Source organism: Dasypus novemcinctus, chromosome 14, assembly GCF_030445035.2.
Source record: "Dasypus novemcinctus isolate mDasNov1 chromosome 14, mDasNov1.1.hap2, whole genome shotgun sequence".
Classification (NCBI taxonomy): Eukaryota; Metazoa; Chordata; class Mammalia; order Cingulata; family Dasypodidae; genus Dasypus; species Dasypus novemcinctus.
In genome coordinates, this window is record NC_080686.1 from 109,054,667 (window position 1) to 109,082,301 (window position 27,635).

At 53.8% G+C, this 27,635-nt stretch overlaps 1 protein-coding gene across 5 annotated transcripts; it reads left to right on the forward strand.

The window, feature by feature from the left end:
- Positions 1–32: 32 nt before the first annotated feature.
- Positions 33–27,123, forward strand: HSF1 (heat shock transcription factor 1). 5 transcript variants are annotated; one of them, XM_004472021.5, is made up of 14 exons: positions 33–317; positions 22,743–22,851; positions 23,426–23,562; positions 23,636–23,760; positions 24,308–24,383; positions 24,481–24,542; positions 24,613–24,709; positions 24,808–24,941; positions 25,058–25,321; positions 25,604–25,690; positions 25,997–26,102; positions 26,170–26,235; positions 26,429–26,498; positions 26,572–27,123. In XM_004472021.5, exons 1-14 carry the CDS (start codon positions 201–203, stop codon positions 26,775–26,777), a joined length of 1,656 nt encoding a protein of 551 aa, XP_004472078.2. In that variant the 5' UTR covers positions 33–200; the 3' UTR covers positions 26,778–27,123. The 5 variants fall into 5 exon arrangements, with proteins under 5 accessions (XP_004472078.2, XP_023438449.2, XP_004472079.1 ...); XM_023582681.3 differs by having other exon boundaries at positions 24,511–24,542; positions 26,170–26,262; XM_004472020.5 differs by having other exon boundaries at positions 47–317; positions 26,170–26,262.
- Positions 27,124–27,635: the final 512 nt, after the last annotated feature.

Sequence of the window (27,635 nt, forward strand, 5' to 3'; positions counted from 1 at the left end):
GCGCGCGCCGCCGGGTCGCGGGCGGCGCCGCCGGGAGCGCGCCCGTCGCAAGATGGCGGCGGCCATGCCAGGCCTCGGGGCTGTGTGTGCGCAGCGGGCGGCGGCGGCGCGGCCCGGGCGGCAGGCGCGGCGGCGGCTCTAGCGCGGTCCCCTGGCCCTCCTCGCGGTCGCTACCTCGGCGTCTCCTCGCACTGCCTGCCATGGATCTGCCCGTGGGCCCCGGTGCGGCGGGGCCCAGCAACGTCCCGGCCTTCCTCACCAAGCTGTGGACCCTCGTGAGCGACCCGGACACCGACGCGCTCATCTGCTGGAGCCCGGTGAGGGGCTGGGAGTGGGCCCCGCGTGCGCGCTGGGGGCTGCCGGGAGCGGGCGGGCGGGCGGGCGGGCCCTACCCGCCGTGCCCCGCTGGGCGAGGCAGGCCTTCCCGTGAAGGAGGCCGAGACCGCTCGCCGGTCGCTGGTGAGGGTCCCAGGAAAGGCAGGAGCCAGACTCCCACCTTCTCATCCATCAAGTTTGGGGGCGGGGAACCACCCCAAATCCGCCGTCGGGGCTACGCAGGGCAAGTTTTCCGAGGTCCCAGACCCAGAACAACCCTAGGGAGGAAAAGCAGCTCTGTGACTCACCCTCCCTGGAGGTGTGTTCAGGTCTCTGGGAAGAGGCGCCTCGTGGTCTTCACACAGCCCTGAGTTGGTTCCCGGGGTTGCTTGTCACAGTGGCAGGCTCGGGCATGCGCCTTCCTCAGCCTCCCTGCTCGGCTCCTCCAGCTGAGGTCTGCCCGGGATGGGGAGAATGGGCCCTTTCATGCTTCGGTCATTTGCTCAATGTTAGATGGTTGCAGAAACATATCTGTCCTTAGAACCAGCACCCAATTGCCCTAAAAACATCGTGCCAAAGTGTGGAGTAGGGCAACGTGGTCGGCAGGTGATATTCAGAGAAAATCAGGAATTTGCCCTGATCTCTCGGCACTGGTGGAAGAGGAAAAGGGATGAAAGGGAGTAAATGTCCAAAACCACAAGTCCATCTCATGCCCGTTTCCAGATGCCAAATACAGGTTTCCCAAAAGCGGTTTTGTTGTAGTTCTTTGTGGGATGACTCTGCTGCTGTACGTCTGTTCAGTTGCCTGGCAGCAGGTTTGTTTGTACCATCTGACCCTGCAAGATTGGACAGCTCGGGTTTGCAGAAGTAAATCAGTGGCTGTGTGTGGAGGTGGAAATCCGGGACTGCTCTTTACATCTTGGCTGTGCTGTCGTGTCCAGCAAAGGGCGAAGCCTTCGCCCGGGCTGGCATGTGACTAATATTGATCACGAAGCGTCTCTGGAAAGCGTGGAGCAGGGCTGGGAGGTCTGGGCATGCCCGACCTCCTGTGAGCGAAATCTACAGTTCCTCAGACCCTACCAGCACCTCCCTCTGAGATGCCAGTCCCATGAGCCGTGACAGTGAAGGGGGACGTGGCTGACACCACCTCTCGGGCAGCCTGTGGCCAAAGCCCTGCCTTGCCTGAAGGGTGTTTGGGTGTGAAGGAACCGTTTACTTGGCTTGTGCTGTCCTCTCTCTTGTGGCAGGCACAGGTCCCTGCCAGGGGCCGTGTGCTTTTCCCCATCGTCCCTTCGTCCTTGGCCTTCCTGACTGAAGGCAAGAAGGCCGTGGCCCACTTCTCCCGTGCCCTCCTCCCACCTAACCCTCCGAATTAACAGGAAGCACTCGTTCCAGTGGGCAGGCATTAGGGCCGCAGGGTGTTCTGAGCGTGATTCTCCAGCCGTTTCTGCTTCAGGAATGTTGGGGTGGGGGGGACCAGTGGGACTCTGCCCCCCAGGCCCTCTGGCCACTCCCATCTGCTCTCCTCCAGGACCCCGGCCGGGGACCACCTAGGGCCAGTCAGATCAGGCTCAGGCCAGCCTCCGCCAGCGCCTCAGGCCGCCCCCGCAGGGTACTCTGCTTTCTGCTGGCAGCCAGGTGACAGGTGACCGGGCCTGGTCAGCTGTTCTGCCCAGAAAGGGACAGGGAGCTGGCTAGAGCGTGGGGATCTGGTTCTCCAGTCAGTTCACAGAAATAGCCCTGGCTGAAAAGTGGAGGGGAGGCTTCTTTCTGGGGGGCGGGGGGCCAGAGAGCTGCTGGCCCCAGGAAGGAGCCGTCTCGTGGTGCTGTGGCTGCAGGGTGCCAGCAAAGCCCCATCCTCGCCAGGACCTCTGGGTTCTTTCTGCAGCTCCGGCCACCCGGAGCCCAGCCCCGCAGGCCCAGGTCTTTGTGCCGCAGTGCTCTCCCCCTGCCTGTGGGTGCTGACCGCTTCCCTGTCCCCCGATTCTCACAGGGACGCGGAGGATATGGAGGTTGGGCAACCAGCTCTCAAGGCCAGATAAGTGCCTGGAGTCTTTCGGAAGCTGGCCTGCCTGGTGTGGGTCTGCTCCAGACGGCCGTCAGGCTTCCCCTGCCTGTCCGGAGGGTCCTGAGGCGCCCCCAGGCCCAGGCTCTGGACTCGCCCCTGCCCTTGGTTGGGGGGACGCACAGTAACTGCTCCGTCCTTGGGGTTGTTGTCTTCCTTCTCCCCCCACCCTCTTTTAATCAGATGCGCCAGGTATAGTGCTTCCCGGCCAGGCCTCTTGAGGTCCAGGTGCTCCCGCAGGTTCTGAGGGACGGTGACGCCCACGCCTGCCCGAGGGAGGGTGTTGGGTGACACGAGGGTTGGCAAGAGAGCAGGAGTGTGGAGTGGACTCCAGGAGCGTGGGGAGAGGGTGGACTGGGCCACGGGGCGGGCCTGGCTGGGTGTGGGGGAGGGGAGTGGACGTGCCCCCCGGGGGCCCAGGCTTCTGCACGCCTGGTCCCAGAGGTGCACCTGTGCCCTGCACCCGGGCGCTGACGGGCCGAGCACCTGTGGAAAGCGCTGCAGAGAGCCCCGGGCCTGGCGCGCCTTCCCTGCCCTTTACGCTCACGCGCCGCCCCTTTCTCCAGGAGCTTTTGGCCCTCGGCAGCTCCGTCTGAGCGAGGGGGCCAGAGCCTCTTCAAGTTAAAGCCCGGAGGCACGCCCAGGCATAGTGCCGGCGAAGGCGGGGCGCCACGGACCCCAGAGCCCCAACTTGTGTCCAAGTGTGTTTTGTTGAGTCCTTTAGAAAGACTGAGAGAAAAACGCAGAAATTAGCCCTGTCACCCCTGAACAGAGGGCTCGTGTGTAGTGTTTTTTCATTATCATTTTGTATTTGATTTTTTGAAATTAACATGTATTTCATCATCAAGAGGGATGAATGATTTCAAGACCAGTAACCCTGAGTCACAGTCCCAATAGGCCTTTTTTTTTTTTAGGATTTATTTTTTATTTATTTCTCTCCCTCCTGCCCCAGTTGTGTTCTCTGTGCCTATTTGCTGTGTGTTCTTTTTTGTCTGCTTTTGTTGTTGTCAGCAGCACGGGAATCTGTGTTTCTTTTTGTTGCATAATCTTGCTGCGTCAGCTCTCCATGTGTGCGGCGCCATTCCTGGGCAGGCTGCACTTTCTTTCACGCTGGGCGCCTCCCCTTACGGGGCTCCCCCTATGCGTGGGGCTCCCCTACGCCCCTGTGTGGCACGGCACTTCTTGTGCGCATCAGCACTGCGCGTGGGCCAGCTCCATACGGGTCAAGGAGGCCTGGGGTTTGAACCGCGGACCTCACATGTGGTAGGCGGATGCTCTATCAGTTGAGCCAAATCTGCTTCCCCCGAAAGGCCTTTTAAAGAGGGGCCCCCCTGCTCGCCGTCTCCTCCCCCATCTTCCTGGAAGTCTGGAGCTGACTACCTGCCAGAGATGCAGAAACAAGGCACAGGGCACGGGGGCAAAGCAGTTCCCGTGCAGGCGGGGCAGGGCTCACACATTCAGCAGGCGCATCTTCCAGGCAGCCCTGAGAGCGGGCGCCTCCCGCGCCTCCGCCCTGCCAGCCTGAGAGTTGTGGGCTCACTGGGAGCAGGGGCGAGGGGTGCCGGGGAGGGCGGCCTGCACCTGCTCGCGCCTTGGGCTTGTGGAGGCGCGAGGCTGGAGGCGGGTCCTCGGGCGGCTCTGAGCTCCCAGCAGGGCTGAGCAGAAGGGAGCAGACAGGCGGCGTGGCCGTAGGCAGGGGGCTGAGGCTGGCCCCTGCCCGGAGCCGGGCAGCGCTCCCCGGCCCTGAGGGATGGCGCGGGGGCTCCGCCAAGCCCATTCTTAGAGGCCGTGGCAGGTCCTGGCGTGCCCCCCCCCGGGAGCAGGCGGCTGGCCGCAGCCCCGCCCTGGAGGGCCTGGGAGTTGACCAGGGCTGTTCAAGCTTGCCCCAAAATGCTGAAGGTGCACCCCAAAGCGCTGCGCCCCACGGTGGGCCTGAGCTGTGCCCCGGGAACCGAGGCTCCCCCGGGGCCCTCGGAGTGTCCACACAGCTGCCGTCTGTTGCCAGGACCGGTCTCGTGCGTCGTCTCAGCTCGGGTAGGAGACACGGCCCCGCTTTCTAGATGGGAGACCGGCCCTCAGGACCGCAGGAGGGGAGGCAGGGAGGCAGCGAGGCACGGCGGCCTCCCCCAGGCCCACACGCCCGCCTGGCCCCGCGCAGGCTGTTCCCCTCGACTGCACTCTTTCTGGACAGACGGCCACCAGCTGCCTCCCAGCCAGAGCGGATCTTGGGTTATTTCATGGGAAGTCCTGCTTTCCCTTGTGGAGATAACACAGGCACACATGGGCAGGCAGACAGAGAGACAGGACACACAGAACTACAGGCAGGCAGGCTCTGTGCTTATGGCCTGGGGAGGGAGGGTGGGCAGTGGGGGTGCGGCGAGGAGGGGGCCAAGGTCCCAGGAGTGGCCGGAAGGTCTGGGCCGCAGCAGCCCTCTGGGGGAGCTGCCCCGGCCCCCGGGCCCCCCAGGCTGCAGCGCCCTGGGCTTGTTCAGCACCCTACTGAGGAGCCCTGGCCCCCGGGCCCCGCTTCTTGGGCAGCCGTGCTCGTGCAGGCCAGCAGGGGCGCGGCCAGCGGGGCCAAGCAGCCCCGGGCTGAGCAGGCTGCGCAGCTCTCCTCAGCCACTCCCCAGGTGCTCCCGAGTGCAGGGGAGCTGCCTGGCAGCTGCCGCCACAGGACCCTGCCCCCAAGGGTCGGCGCCCTGGGGTGCTGGAGGGCTGGGGCCCAGAGCCGAGGCGAGGAGGCCGCAGGGGTCAGGTGTTTGCGGCCTGACTGCAGCTCCCTCAAGCAGGAGCAAGGCGCGTGTTTATGAGAACGGTGACGAGGGCTCTCGTGCCAGAGTTGACAGAACAGGAGCGGGGGGACTGGCGCTTGGCCCTCGCAGTCCGGCTCGGCCCTGGCTCGCACGTCGCTCCTTTCTCCTGCAGCCTCGGCTTTCCGCTGGCTGGGGAGCCTGGCTGTGCAGGGCTCCTGTGGTCACACCGTGCAGTCCCAACCCCGCAGCAGCACCCTCTGCTCTTCCTAAAGCCCAGCTCCACGATCTGGGACCGAGGACGCGGTCAGCAGACACCTAACGCGGGGGCTGGCGGCCCGAGTCCTGGGCAGGTGCCAGGGAGTTCAGAGGCCGTCCCGTGTGCATGCTGTATCAGGCAGCCAGAGGGGTACTGCTGCTGAGTGCCAGAACTCTGTTGGCTTTTATAAAGGGTATGTATTTGGGGTAGAAGCTGACAGTCCCAAGGCTATAAAGCTAAGTTACTTCGCTCCCCAAAGCCTGTTCCGCGTGCTGGAGCAAGATGGCCGCCGGTCTCCGCGCGAGCTCAGCCTCCGTCTTCCTGCTAAAGCTCCGTGGTCCCATTCTCAGCTGTAGGCTGGGGTAAGGCTTGTCTCTCTCCCTGGGACCGTTTCTTTCCCAACTTTCTCAGCTGTCTATTTCTAGTCTTTCCAGCTGTGAACTATCATGCGAACAGCTTGGTTCACTCTCCTGGGCTCCAGTGTCCAAAACTAAACTCTGTGTTCTTCTCCATGTGTTTGCTTTGGTGTGAGAGTCTGTTTTATCCCCACCAAGGGAGCAGGGACTCAAATTGAGTCCCCCTAATGACATAGTCAAATCAAAGCCCTAATACTGATTTAATAAAGTAAAAGTGAAACCTTTGGATTTAACACAACCATAGGGTAGCAGCCCCGAGGGAACAGGCCTGTTTACAAACATTGCCAGTTATCCTTTCTTTTGGAGTTCATAAATAATATCAAACTGCTACAGGTTGTTTCTAACTTTTTTGGGTCATGGAGGCTTCCAAGAATATATTCAAATACACGGAAGCTTACACTGTGAAAAATGTGTACACTTGCAGGATTTTGTACGCATTTCAGGGAGAAGACGGTGCTATAGAAAATAAGGCCACAGACTCAGAATCGTTGACAAGACTTTGCATTTACTGAACCGCCTTTCAGGATACAGAAGCCCTGCTCGCGAGACAGTGACTGGCATCCGCTGCTCCCTGATTCTTCCATATCTCACGCCACAGGTTTGCATTGTCTCCCAAAGACAGGCTAAAACCTTCTCCAGGGAATGCCTTTGGTCATCAGAGGAAGAGATCGACTCAGGCGAGGGAGAGGAAACCTTGCATTCTCTAATGGAGTCACCCGCAGATGCTCTAAACATCGTGGCCCTTCCGGTAGGGCTTCCGCCACACATTCGATGTGGGTTCGACCTTTAAGGCATGAGAAACTATTGGACACTGTTCAGCCTTTGGAAACCAGGAAAGGCAGGGCTGGGGTGAGCCACATAACTGCCCAGGTTTTCCACCTAGAGGCAGGTATCAGACCCTGGTGCAGGGAAGGAGAGCCTGCACAGAGCCCAGGCTTTGGGAAAGACAAGCTGGCTAGAGCGTGTGAGGTGCAATACAGAGCAAAGGGAGCTACACCAAGAAAGTTCCAGAACTCTGCCTGTGCTCTTCAACTGAATTCTGATTTGTTCTCATTGGGTAAGACCTCACGGAGCCAGGCTTCAAGGAGAGGAATAACACTGGGGAGCTGGAATGTGAGCAGTTACCAAAGCACGTGCAGGGCTCTGTTCAGTTTCTCAGCAGCCGAAGTGCAGCAGCCGCTGCACAGAGCACTCAGCGGGAGCAGAGGAGCCCCGGCTCGGAAGTGGGGCTGGTCAGCCCTGGAGCAGAGGCTGCTCCAGACACATCACAGCAGCTTCAAGACAAGCCTTGGAAGGATCTGACTGCCTACCAAAACAAAGGAAAACACTTCTTAAAAGGAAAACAACAAATCCAGACACACAGTAGAAAATTCCCCATGTCCAGGATCCCATCAAAACCTAATAGAGGGGGAAGTGGATTTGGCTCAACTGATAGAGCGTCCACCTACCACACGGGAGGTCCACGGTTCAAACCCAGGACCTATGTGATGAGCTGGCCCATGCGCAGTGCTGATGTGCGCAAGGAGTCCCGTGCCATGCAGGGGTGTCCCCCACATAGGGGAGCCCCACGCGCAAGGAGTGCGCCCCATGCAGAAAAAGTGCAGCCTGCCCAAGAGTGACACCACACACACAGAGAGTGATGCAGCAAGATGACGCAACAAAAGAGACACAGATTCCCAGTGCCGCATGATAATACAAGTGGACACAGAAGAACACACAGCGAATAGACAAAGAGAGCAGACAATGGGGCGGGGGGGGGGGGGGGCATAAAAAATAAATCTTAAAAAAAAAAACTAATAGGGGAAACAGATGTAGCGCAGTTGTTGAGCACTTGCTTCCCATATATGAGGTCCCAGATTCAATCCTGGTATCTCCTAAAATTAAAAAAAACCTAATAGATATGTCAATAAACAGGAAAAATTTGACCTGTTACGGGTGTAGGGGGTAGTCCATAGAAATGGTAATTCCAGATGTGATGGAATTAGCAAATAAGGACATAAAAACTGTTGTTACACACATACTCCATATGCTCAAGGAAGTAAAAGAAAATGAAGACAGAGAAATGGGAGGTGTAAAAAAGCATGCTGAAGAAAATCTCTGAAACAGATCTCCCATGCAGAAGAACTGCAAATACTTTATGTTGTCACCCCCCCATCCAGGAGGTGGCACATCACTCCCCACTCCCTAGCTGTGGGCTGTACATAGTGACACCGTTCAGAAGTGTGCAGGGTGGAGCAGAGAAGAGCAAGAATGACTTTGCAGTGAGACACTGCAGTCTGATGATCGGTATTAACAGTGCTATGTTGTGATGATAAGAATGGCACTTTACCTCCATGGTCCTCCTCCCAAAAACTTTCATAACCATAACCCGAATCTAATCACGAGGAAAACGTCAGATAAATTAAAATTGAGGGACATTCAACAAAATTACTGAGCAGTACCGTCAGGGCCAACATCTAGTCAGCCAAGATGGTGGCATAAGACCCTTCAGAGTGCCGTCCCCCAAAGAATCTTTGAACAGCTAGCAAAAACTGACAGAATCAGCATCTTCAGAACTCTGGATAACAGTTAAAGGGTTGCAGTAACTGAATGAATGCCACATCAAGAAAGCACAGGTTTAAAAGTGATACAGAAAATTTGTAGCACCCTTGCTGGCCACTCCCCATGGAGCCAACCTGCATCCCATTGTGGGTCCCTGGCCCGTTCCAGAGGAAGCAGAGTCACCCCTGTATGTGTGTGGGGGGCCAGCGACTCAGTTGGCAGCCTGGAAGACAGCCAGGGAGCACTGACGGGCTCCACCCCAGAACTTGCCCCACAGGTCTGAGCAGCTTGCAAACAGCTAAAGCAGTGTAAGAAACAATTACGTCAAAGCCGCCTGAGACAAAGGAGTACCCGCTTCAAGTCATGTAGTAAAGCACTCAGAGAGGGGGAGAAGGTCTTTTTCATAGGGCGTAGAAGGGCCGTTTGAATTCCTGTAAGGGTGGAATTGCTAAGGCCACAAGCACGTACAAGCCCAGGAGAAGACCCAGGCTCAGAAAAGATGGGGAGGGCCCAGCACTTTACATTTGCCTCGGCTGATCTTAGCAGGAGGCACAAGCTCTGAAGGAGAGCACCAGCCAATGCAGAACCAGTTCACTTTGGAAAGACTGGAAGATGATTCTTACGTTGATATGTTTGTTTTTGTTAGCCCCTGGCACTCAAGGAAATCTCTGTCTTACCACTTTCTGGATATAAACCTAAGAAACAGATAGCTCAAGGACTAAATCCCAGATTTAACACTTTAAAATATTAACATATACAGTATGCAGTGAAAAAATTACAAGTCAAAGAAAAAGGAAATGATGGCCAAAAGTTGCAAAATGAAAATTTCAGATAACATGAGTGCAGAAGATCAGACTTTTAAGATACCAAAAAAAAAAAAAGACTTTAAAATTAAAACTGACTTCTGACATGCTCAAAGATGTAAAAGAGAACATAGAGAAAGAATGAAAATCTATCAGGAAAATGATGAGCTAACAAGGTAAGAATCTCAATAAAAGACAGAAATTTTTAAAAGGAACCAAATAGAACTACTGGAGTTGAAGATCACCATAACTGAAATAAAAATTCACTAGTGGGTTTCAATAGTAGATTTTTTTAAAGATTTTTTTTAAAGATTTATTTATTTACTTCTCTCCCCTTGCCCCCCACCCCAGTTGTCTGTTCTGTGTGTCTATTTGCTGCATCTTTTTTGTCCGCTTCTGTTGTCAGCTGCATGGGAATCTGTGTTTCTTTTTTGTTGCGTTGTTTATCCGTGTGGGCGGCGCCATTCCTGGGCAGGCTGCACTTTCTTTGGCCCTGGGTGGCTCTCCTTACAGGGTGCACTCCTTGCGTGTGGGGCTCCCCTACGCGGGGGACACCCCTACATGGCAGGGCACTCCTTGCATGCATCAGCACTGCGCATGGGCCAGCTCCACACAGGTCAAGGAGGCCCGGAGTTTGAACCGTGGACCTCCCATGTGGTAGACGGATGCCCTAACTACTGGGCCAAGTCCACCGCCCTCAATAGCAGAATAGAGCTGCCTGAAGAAAGAATCAGGGAACTGAAAGACAATACAATTGAAATGATTCAGGAGCAGAAAAAATTTTAAAACAGAGCCTAAGAGACCATAAAGTATACCAATATGCACATGAGAGTCCCAGAAGAAAAGAAAGAGGCAGAAGGAATATTCAAACAAGTAATGGCAGGAAACTTCCCAAATTTAATAAAACACATGAAAATGCACATTCAGGAAGCCCCTTAGGAGCAAATGTAGCTAAGTAGTTGAGCCCCTGCTTCCCATGTATGAGGTCCTGGGTTCAATCTCTGGTACCTCCTAAAAAAAAGAAGCCCTTTGAACCCCAAACAGGGTAAACTCAAAGAGACACACCTACTTGGGTAGTAATCAAAACTCTTCAATGCCAGCAGAGCAGGTGTAGCTCAGTGGTAGAGCGCCTGCTTAACATGCATGAGGCCCTGGGCTCAATCCCAGGTACCTCCATAAAAAAATAAAAACTAAACTGTTGAATTCCATGGACAAGGAGAGTTCTGAAAGCTCCAAGAGAAAAGCAACATACTATGTACAAGGGAGGCCCAGTTAGATGGAGTACTGATTTCTTATCAGAAGCCATGGAGGCAAGAAGGCAGTGGGATGAAATAGTAAAAGAAGTGAACAAAAACAACTGCCTGGTGAGACTTTCAAAAATCCTGTAGAGATTAAGACAATCCCAGATAAAAGCTGAGGGAGCTCCTCTCCATTAGGCCCACCCTACAAGCAATGCCAAGGAGAGTTGCCCACACTCAAAGGAACGGACACTAGATAGTGAGTTAAAGGAGCATGAATAAATGAAGACCTGAGTAAAGTTTACCATATAGGTAATTATAAATGCCAGTACTATTATTACATTACAATTTTTGGTATGCGATTCCACTTTTTACTTCTTATAGGTTCTAAAACGTATAAAAAGTAATGATAAATCTATGGTTTAGGACATGCATTATATAAAGATATAAATAGCAAAGACAATAGAAACTTTGGAGAGAAGAGTTTATAGAAACAGTATAGGTGTATGTTATTGAAGTAAGATTAGTATCAATCAGACATGTTTGTTGTAGATTTAGGATATTGAATTTTAGCCCCCTGGTAACCACCAAGAAAATATGAAAAATATATATGGAAAGAAATAAGAAGGGACTCAAATGATAACATACGAAAAATTAAATAGCTATGAAGGTAGGCGTTAATGAAAAAATTGAGGAACAGAAAAAGGTATGAAACTTGCAAAGACCATACAGCAAAATGGCAGAAGTGCTGCATTATCAGTAATTATTTTCAACGTATATAGATTAAACTTTCCGTTCAAAAGGAAATTGGGGGAACAGGTAAAGCTCAGTGATTGAGACCTGCTTACCATGTTTGAGGTCCTGAGTTCAATCCCCAGTACCTCCTAAAAATAATAATTCCATTCAAAATAACATAAAAAGAATAATAAATACTTGTGAATAAATTTTTTAAAAAACGAAATGGCTTGGCAGAATGGATTAAAAATCACAACTATGTGATATTTATAGGAAACTGACATTTAATTCAAAGACCAAATAAGGCTGAAAGTGAAAGGATGGCACAAAAAAGTACCATGTAAATAGTAAAACAGAAGAGAGCTTGGGTACCTGTACTAATACATAAAATGGACTTTAGGTGAAAAACTGTTATGAGGGACAGAGGAGATAACTATATACTGATAAAAGGGCCAATTCAACAGGAAGACTTAACAATTATAAATACATATGCAGGGAAGCAGATGTGGCTCAGGTGGCTGGGCTCCTGCCCAGCACATGGGAGGCCACTGGTTTGGGTCTCAGTGCCGCCTAAGGAAGACAGCGGGCTGCACAACAGGCAGGCGCGGCAAGCTGACCCAAGACATAAGAAGAGGGAACATAATGAGAGACAGCAAAGTGGGGAGCAGAGGTTCCTGGTGCCTCCTAAAGTAGACCGAGCAGATGTGGCAGGCAGGTGCAGCAAGCTGACACAAAAAGATGATACAACAAGAGATGCCAGGAAGAAAAACAATGAGAGACACAAAGCAGGGAATGCAGGTACCTCCCTCCTACATCAGAGGTCCTGGGACAAGGAAGACAAACAGACCACAGCACATGCAAACAACAAGGAGGGTGGGGAGAAATAAATAAATAATGTAAATCTTAAATATATATATATATATGCACCCAACAGCAGAGCCCCAAAATATATGAAGCAAATATTGACAGATTTGAAGGGAGAAATAAAGGGTTCCAAATTAAGAGTAAGAGACTTCCATATACCACTTTCAATAATGGATAGAGCATCTAAACAAAATATGAATAAGGAAATAGAAGACTTGAATCAATACTGTAAACCAGCTAGACTAACAGACATATATAGAATACTTCACCCAGCACCAGCAGGATTCACTCTCTTTCCTAGTACACATGGATCATTCTCCAGGATAGACCATATATTAGGTCACAAAACAAGTTTGAAATAATATGATGTATTTTCTCTGGCCACAACGGAATGAAGCTAGAAACCAATAACAGAGGGACAACTGGATTATTAACAAATATGTGGAAATTAAAGAATGGACTCTTAAACAGCCAGTGGGTCAAAGAAGAAATCACAAGGGAAATTAGGGAGTATCTTGAGGTGAAAGAAAATGAAAATACAACATACCAAAACTTATGGGATGCAGCAAAGGCAGTGCTGGTAAATTTATAGCTCTAAATGCTTACATTAAAAAAGAGGAAAGACCTCAAGTCAGAGAGCTAAAATCTCACAACTGGAGGAGCTAGAAAAAGATGCGCAAACTAAACCCATATTGAACAGAAGGAACAAAATAACAAAAGATTAGAATGGAAATAGATGAAATAGAGAAAAAAATCCAAAGTTGGTTCTTTGAAAAGTTCTATAAAGTAGACAGACCTTCAGCATGGCTGACAGAGAAAACGAGAGAGGACACAAGTAACTAAAATCGGAAATGAAAGGGGCGACATTGCTGTGCTACCAGCTCTACAAAAACAAGATTCTAAGAGAAGTCAATGAACCACTGTACACTTATAAATTAGGACAAATTCCTAGAAACATTCAAACTGTCTAAATGACTCAAGAAGAAATAGAAGATCTCAAAGACCAATAATGAGTAAAGAATTTGAGTCAGTTATCAATACCTCCCAACAAAGAAAAGCCCGGGACAGGATGATTACACTGGTAAATTTTACCAAATAGTCCAAGAATTAACACTCCTCCTGCTCAAAATCTTTCAAAAAATTGAAGAGGAGGAATACGCACTCATTCTGTGAGGCCAGCATCACCCTAATATCCAAGCCACATACGGATACCACAAGAAAAGGAAGTTACAGAGCAATATCCCTTATGAATAGAGATGTAAAAATCCTTGTCAAAAGACTAGCACACCAAATCCAACAGCACATAAAAAAACTAAACGCCATGCTCAAGTGGGATTTACCCAGGAATGCAAGGGATGGTTCAACATAAGAGAATCAGTTAATGTAATACATCACACTAATAGAACAAAGGGGGAGAGAAAGAAAAACATTATCTCAATTGACACAGAGAAGACATTTGTCAAATTCTAGCGTGTTTTCTTGATTTAAAAAAACTTAGAAAACTAGGAATAAAAGGAAATTTCCTCAAATGACTGGGCATATGAGAAAAACCCACACCTAACATCATATTCAATGGTGGAAGATTGGAGGCTTTCCATCTAAGGTCAGAAGGATGCCCGCTGGGAGCAGTGTTTTTCAACATTGAACTGAAAGACCTAACCAGAACAAGTAGGCAAGGAAGAACAAATAAACACATAAGATGGCATCCAAATTGGAAAGGAAAAAGTAAACATCCACTAATTGCAGATGACATGATTCTGTTTATTGAATGCCCTGAAAAATCCACAGGAAAGCTATTAGAGCTCATAAACATACTTAGCAAAATGATAGAGCTGGAGATCAAAATGCAGAATGAACATCGTACACTAAAACAACCTGAAGAGGAAATCAAGACAAAAATTCCATTTACAAAAACGCCTAGAAGAATAAAATAACTAGGAATAAATTTAACCAAAGATGTAAAGGACATGTACATGGACAACTACACAACATTGCTAAAATAAATCCAAGAGGACCTAAGTAAATGGAAGTGCATTCCATGCTCATGGATTGGAAGACAAAATATTGTTAAGATGTCAATTCTTTTCAAGCGATTTACTAGATTCAATGCAATCCCACTCAAAATTCCAACAACCTTCTTTGCAGAAATGTAAAAGCCAATCAGCAAATTTATATGGAAGAATAAAGGGCCAAGCCATCTTGAAAAAGAAGAACAAAGTTGGAGGGCTCACATTTCCCAATTTTAAACTTAATAACAGGGAAAGGGATGTGGCTCAAGCAATTGGGCTCCTGTCTACCATATAGGGGGTCCAGGGTTCAATGCCCAGGGCCTCCTGGTGAAGGCAGACTGGCCCACGTGGAGTGCCATCCCACGTGGGAGTGCTGCCCCACATGGGAATGCCACCCCGCGCAGGAGCGCCGGCCGACGCAGAGCTGACACAGCAAGATGACGCAACAAAAGACACAGAGGAGAGACAATGAGAGACATAGCAGAAAAAGGGAGCTGAGGTGATGCAAGAGAATGATCGCCTCTCTCCCACTCTGGAAGGTCCTTGGGATTGGTTCCCAGGACCGCCTAATGAGAATACAAGCAGACACAGAAGAACACATAATGAATGGACACAGAGAGTAGACAACAGGGCGGTATAAATTAATAAATCTTTAAAAAAGAACACTTATAACAGTGCTACAGTGATTAAAAGAGCATGCTACTCCAGTGCCTAAAAAGGCACTACCTCAAAGCTAAGGGCCAACAATGGGTGCATGGAAACTTTTTCTATTAGACTAAGGAAAACATTCTAAAATTTACTGAGGCAATGACTGCACAGTCTGTGATGAAACTGAGAGCCCCTGAGTGTACACTTCAGATGGACTGTACAGGGCATGGGACCGTATAATGCAGTGAACTATGTGGTGGAAGATGGGCTATGGTTAACAGTACAAATAGGAGAGTGTTCTCTCATGAACTATAACAAATGTACAATACTAATCATGGTGTTAATAGTAGGGGGGTATGAGAAAAATGCAACAAATGTAAGCTATGGACTATAGTTAGCAGTAATATTTTGATGATGTTCTTTCATTATCTGTAACAAATGTTTCACAACAAGGCAAGGTGTTGGTGGAGGGTTGATGTACGGGAATTCTGCACATTATACATGATTGTTTTGTAGGCTCACAACTTCTCTAATTTTAAAAAAATGGGGAAAAATGGAGGGAAGAGTAATAGATATTTCACTTCACACAACTTAATTTTAAGAAAAACATGGCTATTTCAATAAATGATGCTGAAGTTTCTCCTGGATCCAAAACCTAAACCATACTTATAAATGTGTAATTCAGCTGCTGTTTGGCTTAAATGAGCTTGTTGAGCCCACCTATGAAATGTTACCATTCTTGTATTTTCTACAGAGAAAATATTTTCCAGTTTCCCTATCAGACAACTCAATGAACTTTTAAAATATATCCTGTTTTTAAGTTGGAGCTGTCAGTATCGTGGTTTCTCTACAGCTGTACATAAAATGTTTTTTCTATACTCTAAAACTGAGTTAACTTAGGAAATACTGCTTTGTGCCATAATAAAGACATTAGTACTTACTATTAAAAATACTACATGAAAAAATAAAATTATATCAATAAAAAAGCAGCATGCTTCTGGCACAAGGACAGATCAATAGACCACTGGAATCAAATTGAGAGTCAGAAATAGACTTTCACATCCATGGCCAATTGATTTTTGACAAGGGAGTCAAGTCCACTCAATTGGAAAAGAATAGACACTTTAGCAAATCATGTTGGGAAAACTGTATCTCCACATGTAAAAGAAGGAAGGAGGACGCTACTTCATATCACATGCAAAAACTAACTCAGAATGGATGCAAGGTCTTAACGTAAGAACCAGAACCATAAAACTCCTAAAAGAGCACAGGGAGAAGCATCTTCAGGACCTGGTATTATGCAGTGGTTTCCTATACTTTACACCAAAAGTATAAGCAACAACAACAAGAAAAATCAATGAATGAGACCATCAAAATTGAAAACTTGTGCATCAAAAGAGTAAAAAGACAGCCTACACAGTGGGAGAAAATATTTGTTAACCACATATCTGTTAAGGGTTTACTATCCAGAATATAAAAAGAATGCCTACAATTTAACAACAAAAAGACAATTAAAAAGTGGGCAAAAGCCTTGAATAGGCGTTTCCCCAAAGAAGATACACAAATGGCTAAAAAAAAGGGCACATGAAAAGATGCTCAACATCATTAGCCATTAGGGAGATGCAAATCAAAACCACAAGATACCATTTCGCACCCAAAAGTATACTATTGTTAAAAAAAAAAAAGTGTTGGAGAGAATATGGAAAAATAGGCATCTTCACTTATTGTCGGTAGGATGTAAAACGGTGCAGCCTCTGTGGAAAATAGTTTGGCAATTCCTTGGAAGGATAAGTATAGGATAACATGTGCCCAGCAATCCCACTTCTAGGAATCTACCCAAAAGAATTGAAAGCAGGGACTCGAGCAGGTATGTGGACACCGCTGGTCCTTGCACCATTATCTCCAGTTGCCCAAAGATGGAAGCATCCGGAGTGTCCATGAACAGATGAATGGATAAACGAAATGTAGTCTAGACACAATAAAATATTACTCCCCTGGAAAAAGGAATGAAGTTCTGATAAGTACGACAGTATGGATGATCCTTGCAGACATGATGTTGCATGAAATAAGCCAGACACAAATGACATATATTGTGTGAGCTCACTGTAATGAAATAATTAGAATATGCTAATTAATAGAGTCAGAAACTAGAATCCAGGTTGGGTACCAGGGGCCCGTGTGCTGATGGGGAGTGCAGGGCTCATACTCCACTGGTACAGAATTTCTGTTTGTGGTGGTGGGTGGTGGTGAAAACCTGGATAGCACAAACAGTGGACCATAATCTATGCAGCATATATGCTAATAGTGCAGTTGTAACGCAGGTGCCACATTAATGCAACGTGTTAACAATGGAGGGTATTCGGAATTCTGTGTTTTCTGCATGATTTTTCTGTAAACCTACACCTGTCTAATAACAAAAATACTTAAAATTCACTTTTTAAAAAGAATATTAAAGTAATTAAAAAGAAAGAAAATTCTGAAAGACTGTTGCGGCCAGGAGACTAGAGAGTCCTGATGACTAAATGAAATGCAGGGTCCTGGGTGGCTCCTGGGACAGAAAAGGGCACAAGGTGGTGCCAGCCTAGCGAATCTGAATGGAGTATGGAATTCTGATAATAAGGCATCAATATTGGTGTGTTAACTGTGATAAGTATACCATATTAATGGAAAGTATTTTTTCCTTCTTTATTTTCTTTTAAATGTTACATTCAAAAATACGAGTTCCCCATATACCCCCTACCCCCCAATGTAAAATAATAGGGAAACTTGGAATGCAGGGTGTAGAACTCTATTACCTTTGCAGCTTTTCTGTAAATTTAGAGCTACCCTATTCTAAACTTAAAAGTTTATTGTTTAAGAGTCAGCAGAAGGGATTGACGGCAGATTAGAAATGCAGGCGTGAAGATCACTGAGCTGGAGGAGCGGAGGAAGCAGTCGACAGTGAGGCCTGTTGCGGACACGCTTGTCACCTCCTGATGCTGTGTTCGGCGCTGACCGCTCTGCTCAGAGTGCAGCCTTATCTGGAGGCAGGGGGCGGGGTCGTCCCGATGAGGCCACGCTGGAGGACAGTCCCTAGCCCCATATGACTTGTGTCCCTGCAAGAGGAGAAGCGAGAGGAAGCTGGAGGGACGAAGCCGTGTGAGGCGGAGGCAGAGAGAGAGCCAGGAGGCCCCCTCGGCCTCCGGGGCCTGGGCTTGTCCAGCCGGGCAGGAAGCTCTGCTCCACACCGGCCGTTCGGTCGTCCTTGGTCATGGCGGCCGTGAGCAATATGATCTGTGCACAGAGAAACAAAAGCCCTGAGAAAACCAAGCACCGCCTGCACGGATGCCAGACCACCCAGCCTGCAGCTGAGGTGCCAGAGAGCAAGGGAGGAGGGGAGTATGTGGATTAAAGGTTGGAATTTTTCCTATTTTTTTTTTAACAATAAACTCATAAATCTAAGAATTTCAATGAATCCCAAGCAGGATTATCACAAGGAAAACCATACCAAGGCATGTCACAATCAAATTGCTGGAAACAAGTGAATAGAGGAAATTGTTTAAGGCAGCCAGAAAAAGAGAGGAAATTGCATACAAAGATAAAAATGACTGCAGATTTCTCATCAGAAACCATGTAAGGCTTAAAAGTGGAATAAAACTCAAGATGCAAAGCTGGTTCAACATGTAAAACCTTGTGTAATTTGTTATCTCAACAGAAGAAAAACCGTATGATCATCTCAATAGAGGCAGAAAAGGTATTTGACAAAATTCATCATCCATTTCATCATAAAAAGTCGGCAAACTAGGAATAAAAGGGACACTCAAATTCCTCAATCAAATAAAGAGATCTACAAAAATCCTACAGCTAACATTTACTTAATAGTGGAAAACAGAATATTTTCCCCTAAGATTGGAGGGGAAGGCAGGGAAGTCTTTTACCACTTCTGTTGAAGTGTCCTGGATGTCCTAGCCAAGGCGGTATGGCAAATAATTTTTTTTTTTAAGACATAGATTGGAACTTAAGAAAACTGATTCTGTTAACAGACAACGTGGTCATTTACTTAGAAAATCCCACAAAATCAACAAAAAAAGTTATTAGAACTAATTAGTTTGGTAAGGTCAATACATAAAAAATCAATTGTACTTACACATATTAACAATGAACTAAAATAGAATTTTTTAAAAAAGCATTTATAATAGCGCAAAAGAAAAATGATACAAAATAGTTAGTGATTGTATTAGTTATCTATTGCTGTGTAACATATTATTCCCAAATTCGACAGCTTCAGACAACAAGTATTTATAATCCCACCCTTTCTAAGTCACAATTTGATTCTGGCGCAAGGTCCTTCGTGAGGCTGTGGTCATCGCTAGATGCCGCTGGGGATGAAGGATCTGCTTCCAAGCTTATCTGAAACATTGCTGAGAAAAATCAAGGAAAGCTTAACTACCCGGAGATGAGCAGCATAGTCACAGAATAGCAGGCGCAACATTGGTAAGACCAAGACAGGTTCAACGTCGGTCAAGTCGAATCCCAGGCAAGTTGCTTTTTGTAGAGGGATTAATAAGCCAATCCTCTGGTTGCTATGAAGAAGCAAAGGAAGGAAAATAGGCAAACATGTTTTTAAAGGTAACAGTTGGAAAACGCACACTGTCTCATTTCCGGAGGGTCAGGCCACGGTATCTTGTCTCAGTGACGCCCGCCTGTGTGCAAACATGCAAACCAGTGGACGAGCAGAGTTCAGACGGGCCCATCCTCTTGGGTCAACTGTGGGTTTTTTGTTTGTTTTTTGTTTTGTTTTGTTTTAAGGTTATTTATTTATTTATTTATTTCTCTCCCCTTCCCCCACCCCCACCCCAGTTGTCTGTTCTCTGTGTCTTTTGCTGCGTCGTCTTTGTCCACTTCTGTTGTTGTCAGCAGCACGGGAATCTGTGTTTCTTTTTGTTGCATCATCTTGTTGTGTCAGCTCTCCGTGTGGGCGGCGCCATTCCTGGGCAGGTTGTACTTTCTTTAACGCTGGGCGGCTCTCCTTACGGGGCGCACGCACTCCTTGCGCTTGGGGCTCCCCTACACGGGGGGGCACCCCTTGCGTGGCACGGCACTCCTTGCACGCATCAGCACTGTGCATGAACCAGCTGCACACGGGTCAAGGAGGCCCAGGGTTTGAACCGTGGACCTCCCATGTGGTAGACTGACGCCCCATCCACTGGGCCAAGCCCGCTTCCCGGGTCAATTGTTTTTTTTACAGACGTGCCAACATTTTACAGAAGCTTTTTCAATCAACTACTGGAATACACACCCATATGTAAAAAAGAAAGTGAAACAACCTTTACCTCACAGCATCTACAAAAATGAACTCAAAATGATTTACCTTACCTCTAAATGTAAGCAAAAACTATAAAACTTCCAGAAGTTATGATCTTGAGCTAGGCAAAGATTTCTTAGGACATAAAAAGCACAAAAGAATTGATAAAGTGAACCTCATTAAAATTTTAAACTTCTGTTCTTTAAAACGTACCGTTAAAGAAAAACAAAAAGCCATAAACTAGAAAAAAAAATTTGCAAATCATATAGCTGATAAAGGACTTGTATTCAAAATATAGTAAGTACTCTTAATGTCTTATCAGTAAGATAAGTAGCTCCCAAAAAGGCAGAAGATTTGAATAGGTATTTAATAAAGAAAGACAGAGATAGCAAGTAAGTGTCAGGGCAGTGCCCAGAAAAGCAGCAGCGAGCACACCAGGCTCACCCAGCGGCTGGGGCCCCAAGGCCGCCGGCGACCAGGACGGACCTGGCTCCACTGGAACGCCAGCTCACTTCCGAGTGCACCGAGTGCGAAACGGTGCACGCACTTTGGAAAAGGTGGGCGAGTTCTTATAAAGTTAAACATACCACGTGACCCAGCAGTGCCGCTCCTGGCTCCTCGAAGCCGGCGGTGCGGAAAGTCCACACGAGGTTTGTGCGTTTTGTTGGGAGTGTTGCCCCACATTGACCCAGCCTGGACGTCCAGCGACAGCCGGGTGTGCCCAGAAGCCTGCTCAGCGCTGGGAGGAAGCAACAGACCGTGCCTGGGTCGCTGGCCCTCGAGTTCCCAGAGCAACGTGCTCAAGCCCTGAGCCCGGTTTTGAGGGCGTGGCCTAACTAGAAAAAAGAGACCTGGAGGACATGCCTAGAGGAGCCCTGCCCGGCGGCCGAGCCTACAGGAAGGGGCCGTCGGGGGCGAGAGGGCCACGCCAAGTGCCCCGCAGCTGGCCCCACGACTGGGGGCCACCCAGCTCGGGTGCTTGTCAGGGCAGCCCTCACAGAGTGGACCGTGGTGCGGTGACTCGAGGGTGCCCTGCGCTCAGTGAGGGGAGCCTTGCGGACGCCCGTTGATGCGGGGACAGCAGTCTGGCCACCGGTGCCTGGGGCGTGGGGAGGGGCCTGGCCACAGGGCACGGAAGGAAGGGGACTCCCTGGATCGCAGTGATTAGACGGTTGTCAAAACTGACCCAAGCACGCAAGCGTGCAACTAGGAGGCCAGTTTTCATAGCGAGGGAAAGCTCGTTTCAGCCTGCTGTGTAGGGGCGGGGGGGGGGGGGCGGGCGAGGAGCTCAGCAGAAAGGGCCACGTCCCCTCCCGGCCCCCTCCTGCCCCCTTCTGGCCCCCTCCCTGCCCCCTCTGGCTTCCCCCGCTGTGGAGGCAGGTGTGGCTTCAGGCCGTGGGGTGCACTGGGTACCAGCCAGCAGCCTGGGCAGCACCTGGGCTTCCCTGGGGATGTGTCTGTTCGTTGTTTCTTTCCCTTTGTTTGGGCCCTACTTGTTTCTTGGCATGTATCTTAAATTTTTGTTGAAAATGAACATTTTTAATAGGTGACAACACTGGACGTCAGGTTTTCCTCCTCCCCAGGGTTTGTTGCTGTGGCTCTTGGTTGTTGTTTGGCAATTTTCTGAACTAGGTCTGTAAAGTCTGGATTACTTATTGGTTTTCGCTGCTAAAGTCTCTGCTCGTGTAGCTCGGTGGTCAGCTAGTGAGAAGCAGGTTTCTTTAAGTGCTCAACAGCCAGGACCCCGTGTGCACTGGGGACACCCGCCTGCGCCGACCAGGCCGTAACGATTCTGCTTTAGCCTCCGTGTCCTGCCGTGAAGGGCCTTGAGCGCAGCCGGGGGCACGTAGGTCCTTTCCGGGCGGCTCCCGGGAAGATTCGGGGCTCTTCAAGGCTCAGGCGAGCCCTCGAGGGCCTGGCTGCCGTCCACAGCCCAGGCAGGAAGCAGGTCTGGGAGGGCGTCCTGTCCACTCAGCGCAGCTCGCGAGCGGAGTCCACCGCAGAACCACCCGGCAGCCGGTGACCGCTCTGGGGGAGGCCGCACCGGGCTGCGGGGTGCCCAGGCTCCCCCGAGCAGGCGAGTGGGCGGGCGGGCGCCGAGACCCTGTTCCACGAAGGCTTCTGGGGCTCCTGGAGGGAGGCTCGCCGTGCTGCAGGGCTTTGGTTAATTCTCCAACAGCCGATCCTGACAGCCCTTGCCAATAGTCTGGTTTCTCGGAGGAGGAAGTGGTCCCTCAGTGCATGCATGTGCACCTGCACGTCTTGGGAAGCGGCGCCCAGTTCTCGTCCCCTTCCCGCAGCACGCCTGGCTCCGCTGCCCTCAGAAGGTGTCCTGCTCAGGTCGTCGCCCTGCGGTCTCCAGTGCCCCATCCCACCCCTCTGCGCCAGATCTCCGGCGCCCCACTCTGGGAGCGAGGGCAGGAAGGCGACCTTTTTGACAAGCTCCATTTCCTGTCTCAGGTGCTGCCCACCTGAGAAACAGAAATCGGCTTCCACCCCTTGGAGGTCCCAGCTTGAGGTTAGCTGGTCTCGGGAAGTTACTGATTAACACTAAGAAGCACACCCCCAAAAGAGCGGCCCGGGGGGCCCATGGCCCGGGGGTGTCTGCACTCATTTGCGTGGCTCCTGCCCCAGGCCTGGACCGCAGAGGAAGGCAGGGCCGAGGCGGGGGGGCCAGGGACGGACTCCGTCTCCCGCCAGCCCCTGTGGGTGCCAGGGGGCTGCCCCCGTCCGGCCCCGCAGCAGGAGGGGCCCGGACAGCAGGGCCCCGCCCCGTGCACTGGCCGCAGGTGACCCTGGCTCCCTGCCTCGGCAGAGCGGGACCAGCTTCCACGTGTTCGACCAGGGCCAGTTCGCCAAGGAGGTGCTGCCCAAGTACTTCAAGCACAACAACATGGCCAGCTTCGTGCGGCAGCTCAACATGTGTGAGTACTGCCGCCCGGGACCCACCCCCAGGCAGCCCCGCCAGGCCCCGGGTCAGGAGGCCGCGCCCGGACACCCCGCCTGGCGCTTGTCCCCGCCCCCACCTTCACCACCCGCCACGCCCACTTGCCCACGGGAGCCTTCGCGTCCGACCAGAGGGACTAGACAGAAGCCAGGCCTGGCGCCCGCTGCGGAGCACGGTTTGTGCGCAGCTGAAGTCTGTCCTCGTGGCCTGCAGGGGTCTCCGAGGACTGCAGAGCAGGGCCCTCGGGCAGCTTCCCTGCCCCGTGCCAGTGGCACCCCCGGCACCCTCCGCAGGGCGCGAGCCACTGAGGCCTGGGCTCTGGTTGCCCTCGCGCCCTCGCCTCCCTAGGACTCGCTCAGTCCGGGGTGGAGAGAGGTGCTCGGGGGGCGGGGCAAGGCTGGGCCTGGGACTTCCACGCGGGCGCCGGGCCTCAGGCCGGCGCCGTCCCAGCCTCACTGGGGACCCTTCCTTCGCCTGCCGGCGGGAAGGGCCAGGGGTCATGGTGCGCCAGGCCCCACCCCGCAGAGCTGACCCGCCCCCACCGCCTGCAGACGGCTTCCGGAAGGTGGTGCACATCGAGCAGGGCGGCCTGGTCAAGCCGGAGAAGGACGACACGGAGTTCCAGCACCCGTGCTTCCTGCGTGGCCAGGAGCAGCTGCTCGACAGCATCAAGCGGAAGGGCACCAGCGTGAGTGCCGCGCCTGGGCTCCCGGGTGGGCTCCGGCCCCCGCGCCCCTGTGACCCCCGCCCCTTGGGCCCAGGTGTCCACCCTGAAGCACGAGGACGTGAAGATCCGCCAGGACAGCGTCGCCAAGCTGCTGACGGACGTGCAGCTCATGAAGGGCAAGCAGGAGAGCATGGACTCGAAGCTGCTGGCCATGAAGCAGTGGGTGCTGCGCGGCGGGGGGCGGGCGACCCACCCCTCGGGCACCCCTGGGTGCTGCCAGAAGCTCCCTTTCTCCAGAGACAGAATTAGGTGGGGATGGGGCAGGCGTGACCCGGCTCCCAGCCCCCTGCCCCAGCCCCTGCCCGGGCGCCACCGGCAGCCCTCTTGCTGGCCCGGCTCAGGGACTAGGAGTCTCTGGCTCTCTCTGGGGACAGGGCACCCCGCGTCCCTCTGGTGCCTGGCTGCAGGCCCCCTCCGTGGACCAGGCATGCGGGCTGAGTTGGGGGGAGTGCAGGGGGCAGGCTGCAAAGGTCGGCCCCCCTGACCCTGGTCGGGAGGGCCCCGGCGCCCAGGTAAGGAGCCCCGCCCCCACAGCGCCTCCCATCGCTGCCTCTGCACCCCCTGGAGTGCAGCCGGCCCGATGGGGGCGGGGCCGGCCAGGCGCCTCACAACACGCCCCAGCTGGTGCAGCCCCCACCTTCCCGGGGCCGGGGTCACGCGGGCCGGCGCCCCGGGCTGGTGCCGCTGACCCTCTGGGCCCCCGCAGCGAGAACGAGGCCCTGTGGCGGGAGGTGGCCAGCTTGCGGCAGAAGCACGCGCAGCAGCAGACGGTGGTCAACAAGGTGCGGGGGCAGGCTGGGGGCGGGGGCGGCCAGGGGTCAAGAGCGGCCGCAGCCCCTGCCCTCTGCCCTCGGGGTGACCTGGGCCCTCCCTCCACAGCTCATCCAGTTCCTGATCTCCCTGGTGCAGTCAAACCGGATCCTGGGGGTGAAGAGAAAGATGTGAGGCTCTGGGGAACCCGCCCCCCCGGGAGAGGCCTGGGGCGCGGCCCTAACGCGCCCCTCTCTGCAGCCCCCTGATGCTGAACGACAGTGGCGCGGCACATTCCGTGCCCAAGTACGGCCGGCAGTTCTCCCTGGAGCACCTCCACGGCACAGCCTCGTACTCGGTGAGCCCACAGCAGCGCGGGGGCCTCAGCGGGGCACGCCCGCCCAGGGAGGGGCGCTCCCTGCTCCCTGCGCGCAGCCAGCCTGGCTCTGCCCACAGGCTCCGTCCCCGGCCTTCGGCGGCTCCAGCCTCTATTCGCCGGACACCGTCACCAGCTCTGGGCCCATCATCTCCGACGTCACCGAGCTGGCCCCCGCCAGCCCTGTGGCCGCCAGCAGGAGCAGAGAGGAGAGGTGGGGATGCGTCCCCTCCCCACCCTGTGGGCCCAGGGGCCTGGGGGTGTGCAGGGGCCCTCCAGCCGGGGCCAGCGTCCCCAGCTGAGGGCCCGCCCGCGGGTCTGCCCGTCCAGGCCGCCGTCCGGCAGCCCGCTGGTGCGCGTCAAGGAGGAGCCGCCCAGCCCCCCGCGGAGCCCCCACGTGGAGGAGGCGAGCCCCGGGCAGCCGGCCTCTGTGGTGGAGACCCCGCTGTCCCCAAACACCCTCATCGACTCCATCCTGGGCGAGAGCGACCCCGTCACCGCAGCCCCACTGCCCGCCCCTGCTGGCGGCCGCGCCCCCTCGCCCCAGCCTGCCTCGGCCCCGGAGAAGTGCCTCAGTGTGGCCTGCCTGGACAAGTGAGTGCCCCTGGTGGCCGGGGGGGCTCGGCGGGTCTCGCTGGACTGCGACACCGCACAGCCTCGCACCCAGCGCCCCAGGGCCTCCTTGGGCACCTCCACCCGCCCCCCCCGTGCCCGACACGGCCACAGGGAGCTAGTGGGGCCCCGGCCTGGCCACCCGCAGCTCCCCACAAGGCAGGGCCCACAGGTGCAGGGAGGGTGGCCGGCCCATCGCCCGGGCGCCATCAGCACTGCCCGCCCGGGCGCGGAGGCAGCGGGCGGCTCTTGTCTGTCTTGCAGTCTGCCGTGCGCTCCGCCGATGCCTGGGGTCGCCTGCCTCCTCCCCCGCCCCTCGCCCTCCTCTCTGCGTAGCCGAGTCCAGCCAGGGTTAGCGCTGCCCCCGCCGGTGGAGGGGCCCCCAGCCGAGCTCAGGCCTGCCCCGTGGCGGGACGGGCACTCGGGGACCGCGCGCCAGACTGGGTGGGTCTTGCCCCCTAGGCAGGGCCAGAGCGGGCTGGCCAGGGCACAGCCACACTGAGCGCGTCCTTCCAAGGAGAGACCTGAGCCAAGACCCTGGCCCAACTCCCTGCCCCCCACGGCCCCTTCGTGGGCAGCCCCGGGGCAGGGCCCCCCCCCCCCCCCGCACTGGGCCCCACTGCGGCGCCGCCTCACTGGCCTCCCCTTCCCGGGCAGGAGCGAGCTCAGCGACCACTTGGACGCCATGGACTCGAACCTGGACAGCCTGCAGGCCATGCTGAGCAGCCACGGCTTCAGCGTGGACACCAGCGCCCTGCTGGACGTGAGTCTCCCGCCCACTGGCCCGCGCCCCCACCTGCAGGTGGACCCTGACCCCCTTCTCCCCGCAGCTGTTCAGCCCCTCGGTGACCGTGCCCGACATGAGCCTGCCCGACCTGGACAGCAGCCTGGCCAGCGTGCGTGCAGGGCCGGGGCAGGGCGGGGTGAGGCCGGGCTGGCAGTGGGGGTGGGGCAAGGCTAGGGGGGGTGGGGGGGGCCGGGGCGAGGCTGTGGGGGGGCTGCAGGGGCCAGGCTGGCAGGGGGGGCGGGGCAGGAGGGGGGTGCGGCTCTGCGGGGGCCTCCCTCTGACCCTGACCCTGGTCCTGGCAGATCCAGGAGCTCCTCTCCCCCCAGGAGGCACCCAGGCCGCTGGAGGCTGAGAACTGTGGCGGCGACTCAGGTGAGCCGGCCCGCAGCCCCACCCCCGTCCCCGTCCGCGTCCCCAGCGCAGCCCTGACCTGCCGGCCCCGCAGGAAAGCAGCTGGTGCACTACACGGCGCAGCCCCTGCTCCTGGTGGACCCCGGGCCCGTGGACGTGGGCGGCGCCGACCTGCCCGTGCTCTTCGAGTTGGGGGAAGGCCCCTACTTCTCCGAGGGCGACGACTGCGCAGAGGACCCCACCATCTCCCTGCTGACAGGCTCGGAGGCCCCCACGGCCCAGGACCCCACTGTCTCCTAGAGGCCCCACGAGGAGCAAGCCGGCGCTGCCCAGGCCCCGCCCGGCCCCTTCCCAGCCCCTGTGGGGCGGGAGAGCCAGGCCCCCCAGGCCAGCCGCAGCCAAGGGTGCTGCAGCCGCTGCCGCCGCCTCGCCCCGGCTCCCGTGCGCCGTGCCCGGGGGCCTCATGGGGGCCTCACGGGGGCCTCACGGGGGCACCTCAGACTGGCCCTGCAGGTTGTTAATAGTCAGATTTGTATTTTGGGTTTTTACACAAGAAGTCCCCCCACTTCCCTCCGGTGTAGACACAGACACGCAAGTGGATGCACTGATGGGACATGCAGAAATCTATAAACGGACGAGCTCTGTGCTTGTGGCCTGTGTTTCTCTTCCTGCCCTGGGGCAGGAGGTGGGCAGTGCAGGTGTGGGAGGAGGGGGCCAAGGTCACGGGAGCAGCTGAAAGGACTGAGGGGAGCTGCGCCGCCCCCCCACCCCCCGGGCCCACCAGGCTGCAGGGACCCAGGCTTGCTCAGCACCCTACTGGGGAGCCATGGCAGGAGTCATGGCCCCCTGGCCTGGAGGGGGCATCAGGGGTCGGCAGCTCGGCCCCCAGGTCCTGCTTCAGGCCTCTGCCCTCCTGAGAGCTCTCGTGGGGTCTGCGGAGGGGCTCGTCCTCCACAGCTGAGCCGGGAGCAGGGTTTGGGCATGGTCAGGAGCCAGGGGGCCTGGGGGCACTGCACCCTGCCCACTGAGGCTGGGTTCTGGGGCCAGGGTCCTCCTGGAATGAATACCACCCACCCCTACCCCTGAGCCTTGAGGCCACCTCCGTTTCTGACCCTCAGCCTGCCCCCACGTGCATGTGTTTCTGAGGGGGGACCCCAG

What these genes read in the sequence shown, in the direction of transcription:
- HSF1 (XM_004472020.5), top strand. Translation starts at nt 201, where the DNA reads ATGGATCTGCCCGTGGGCCCCGGTGCGGCGGGGCCCAGCAACGTCCCG. An exon ending in CGCTCATCTGCTGGAGCCCG is followed by an intron (nt 318 to 22,742) that starts GTGAGGGGCTGG and finishes CTGCCTCGGCAG; the next exon opens with AGCGGGACCAGCTTCCACGT. An exon ending in ACGGCACAGCCTCGTACTCG is followed by an intron (nt 24,710 to 24,807) that starts GTGAGCCCACAG and finishes CTCTGCCCACAG; the next exon opens with GCTCCGTCCCCGGCCTTCGG.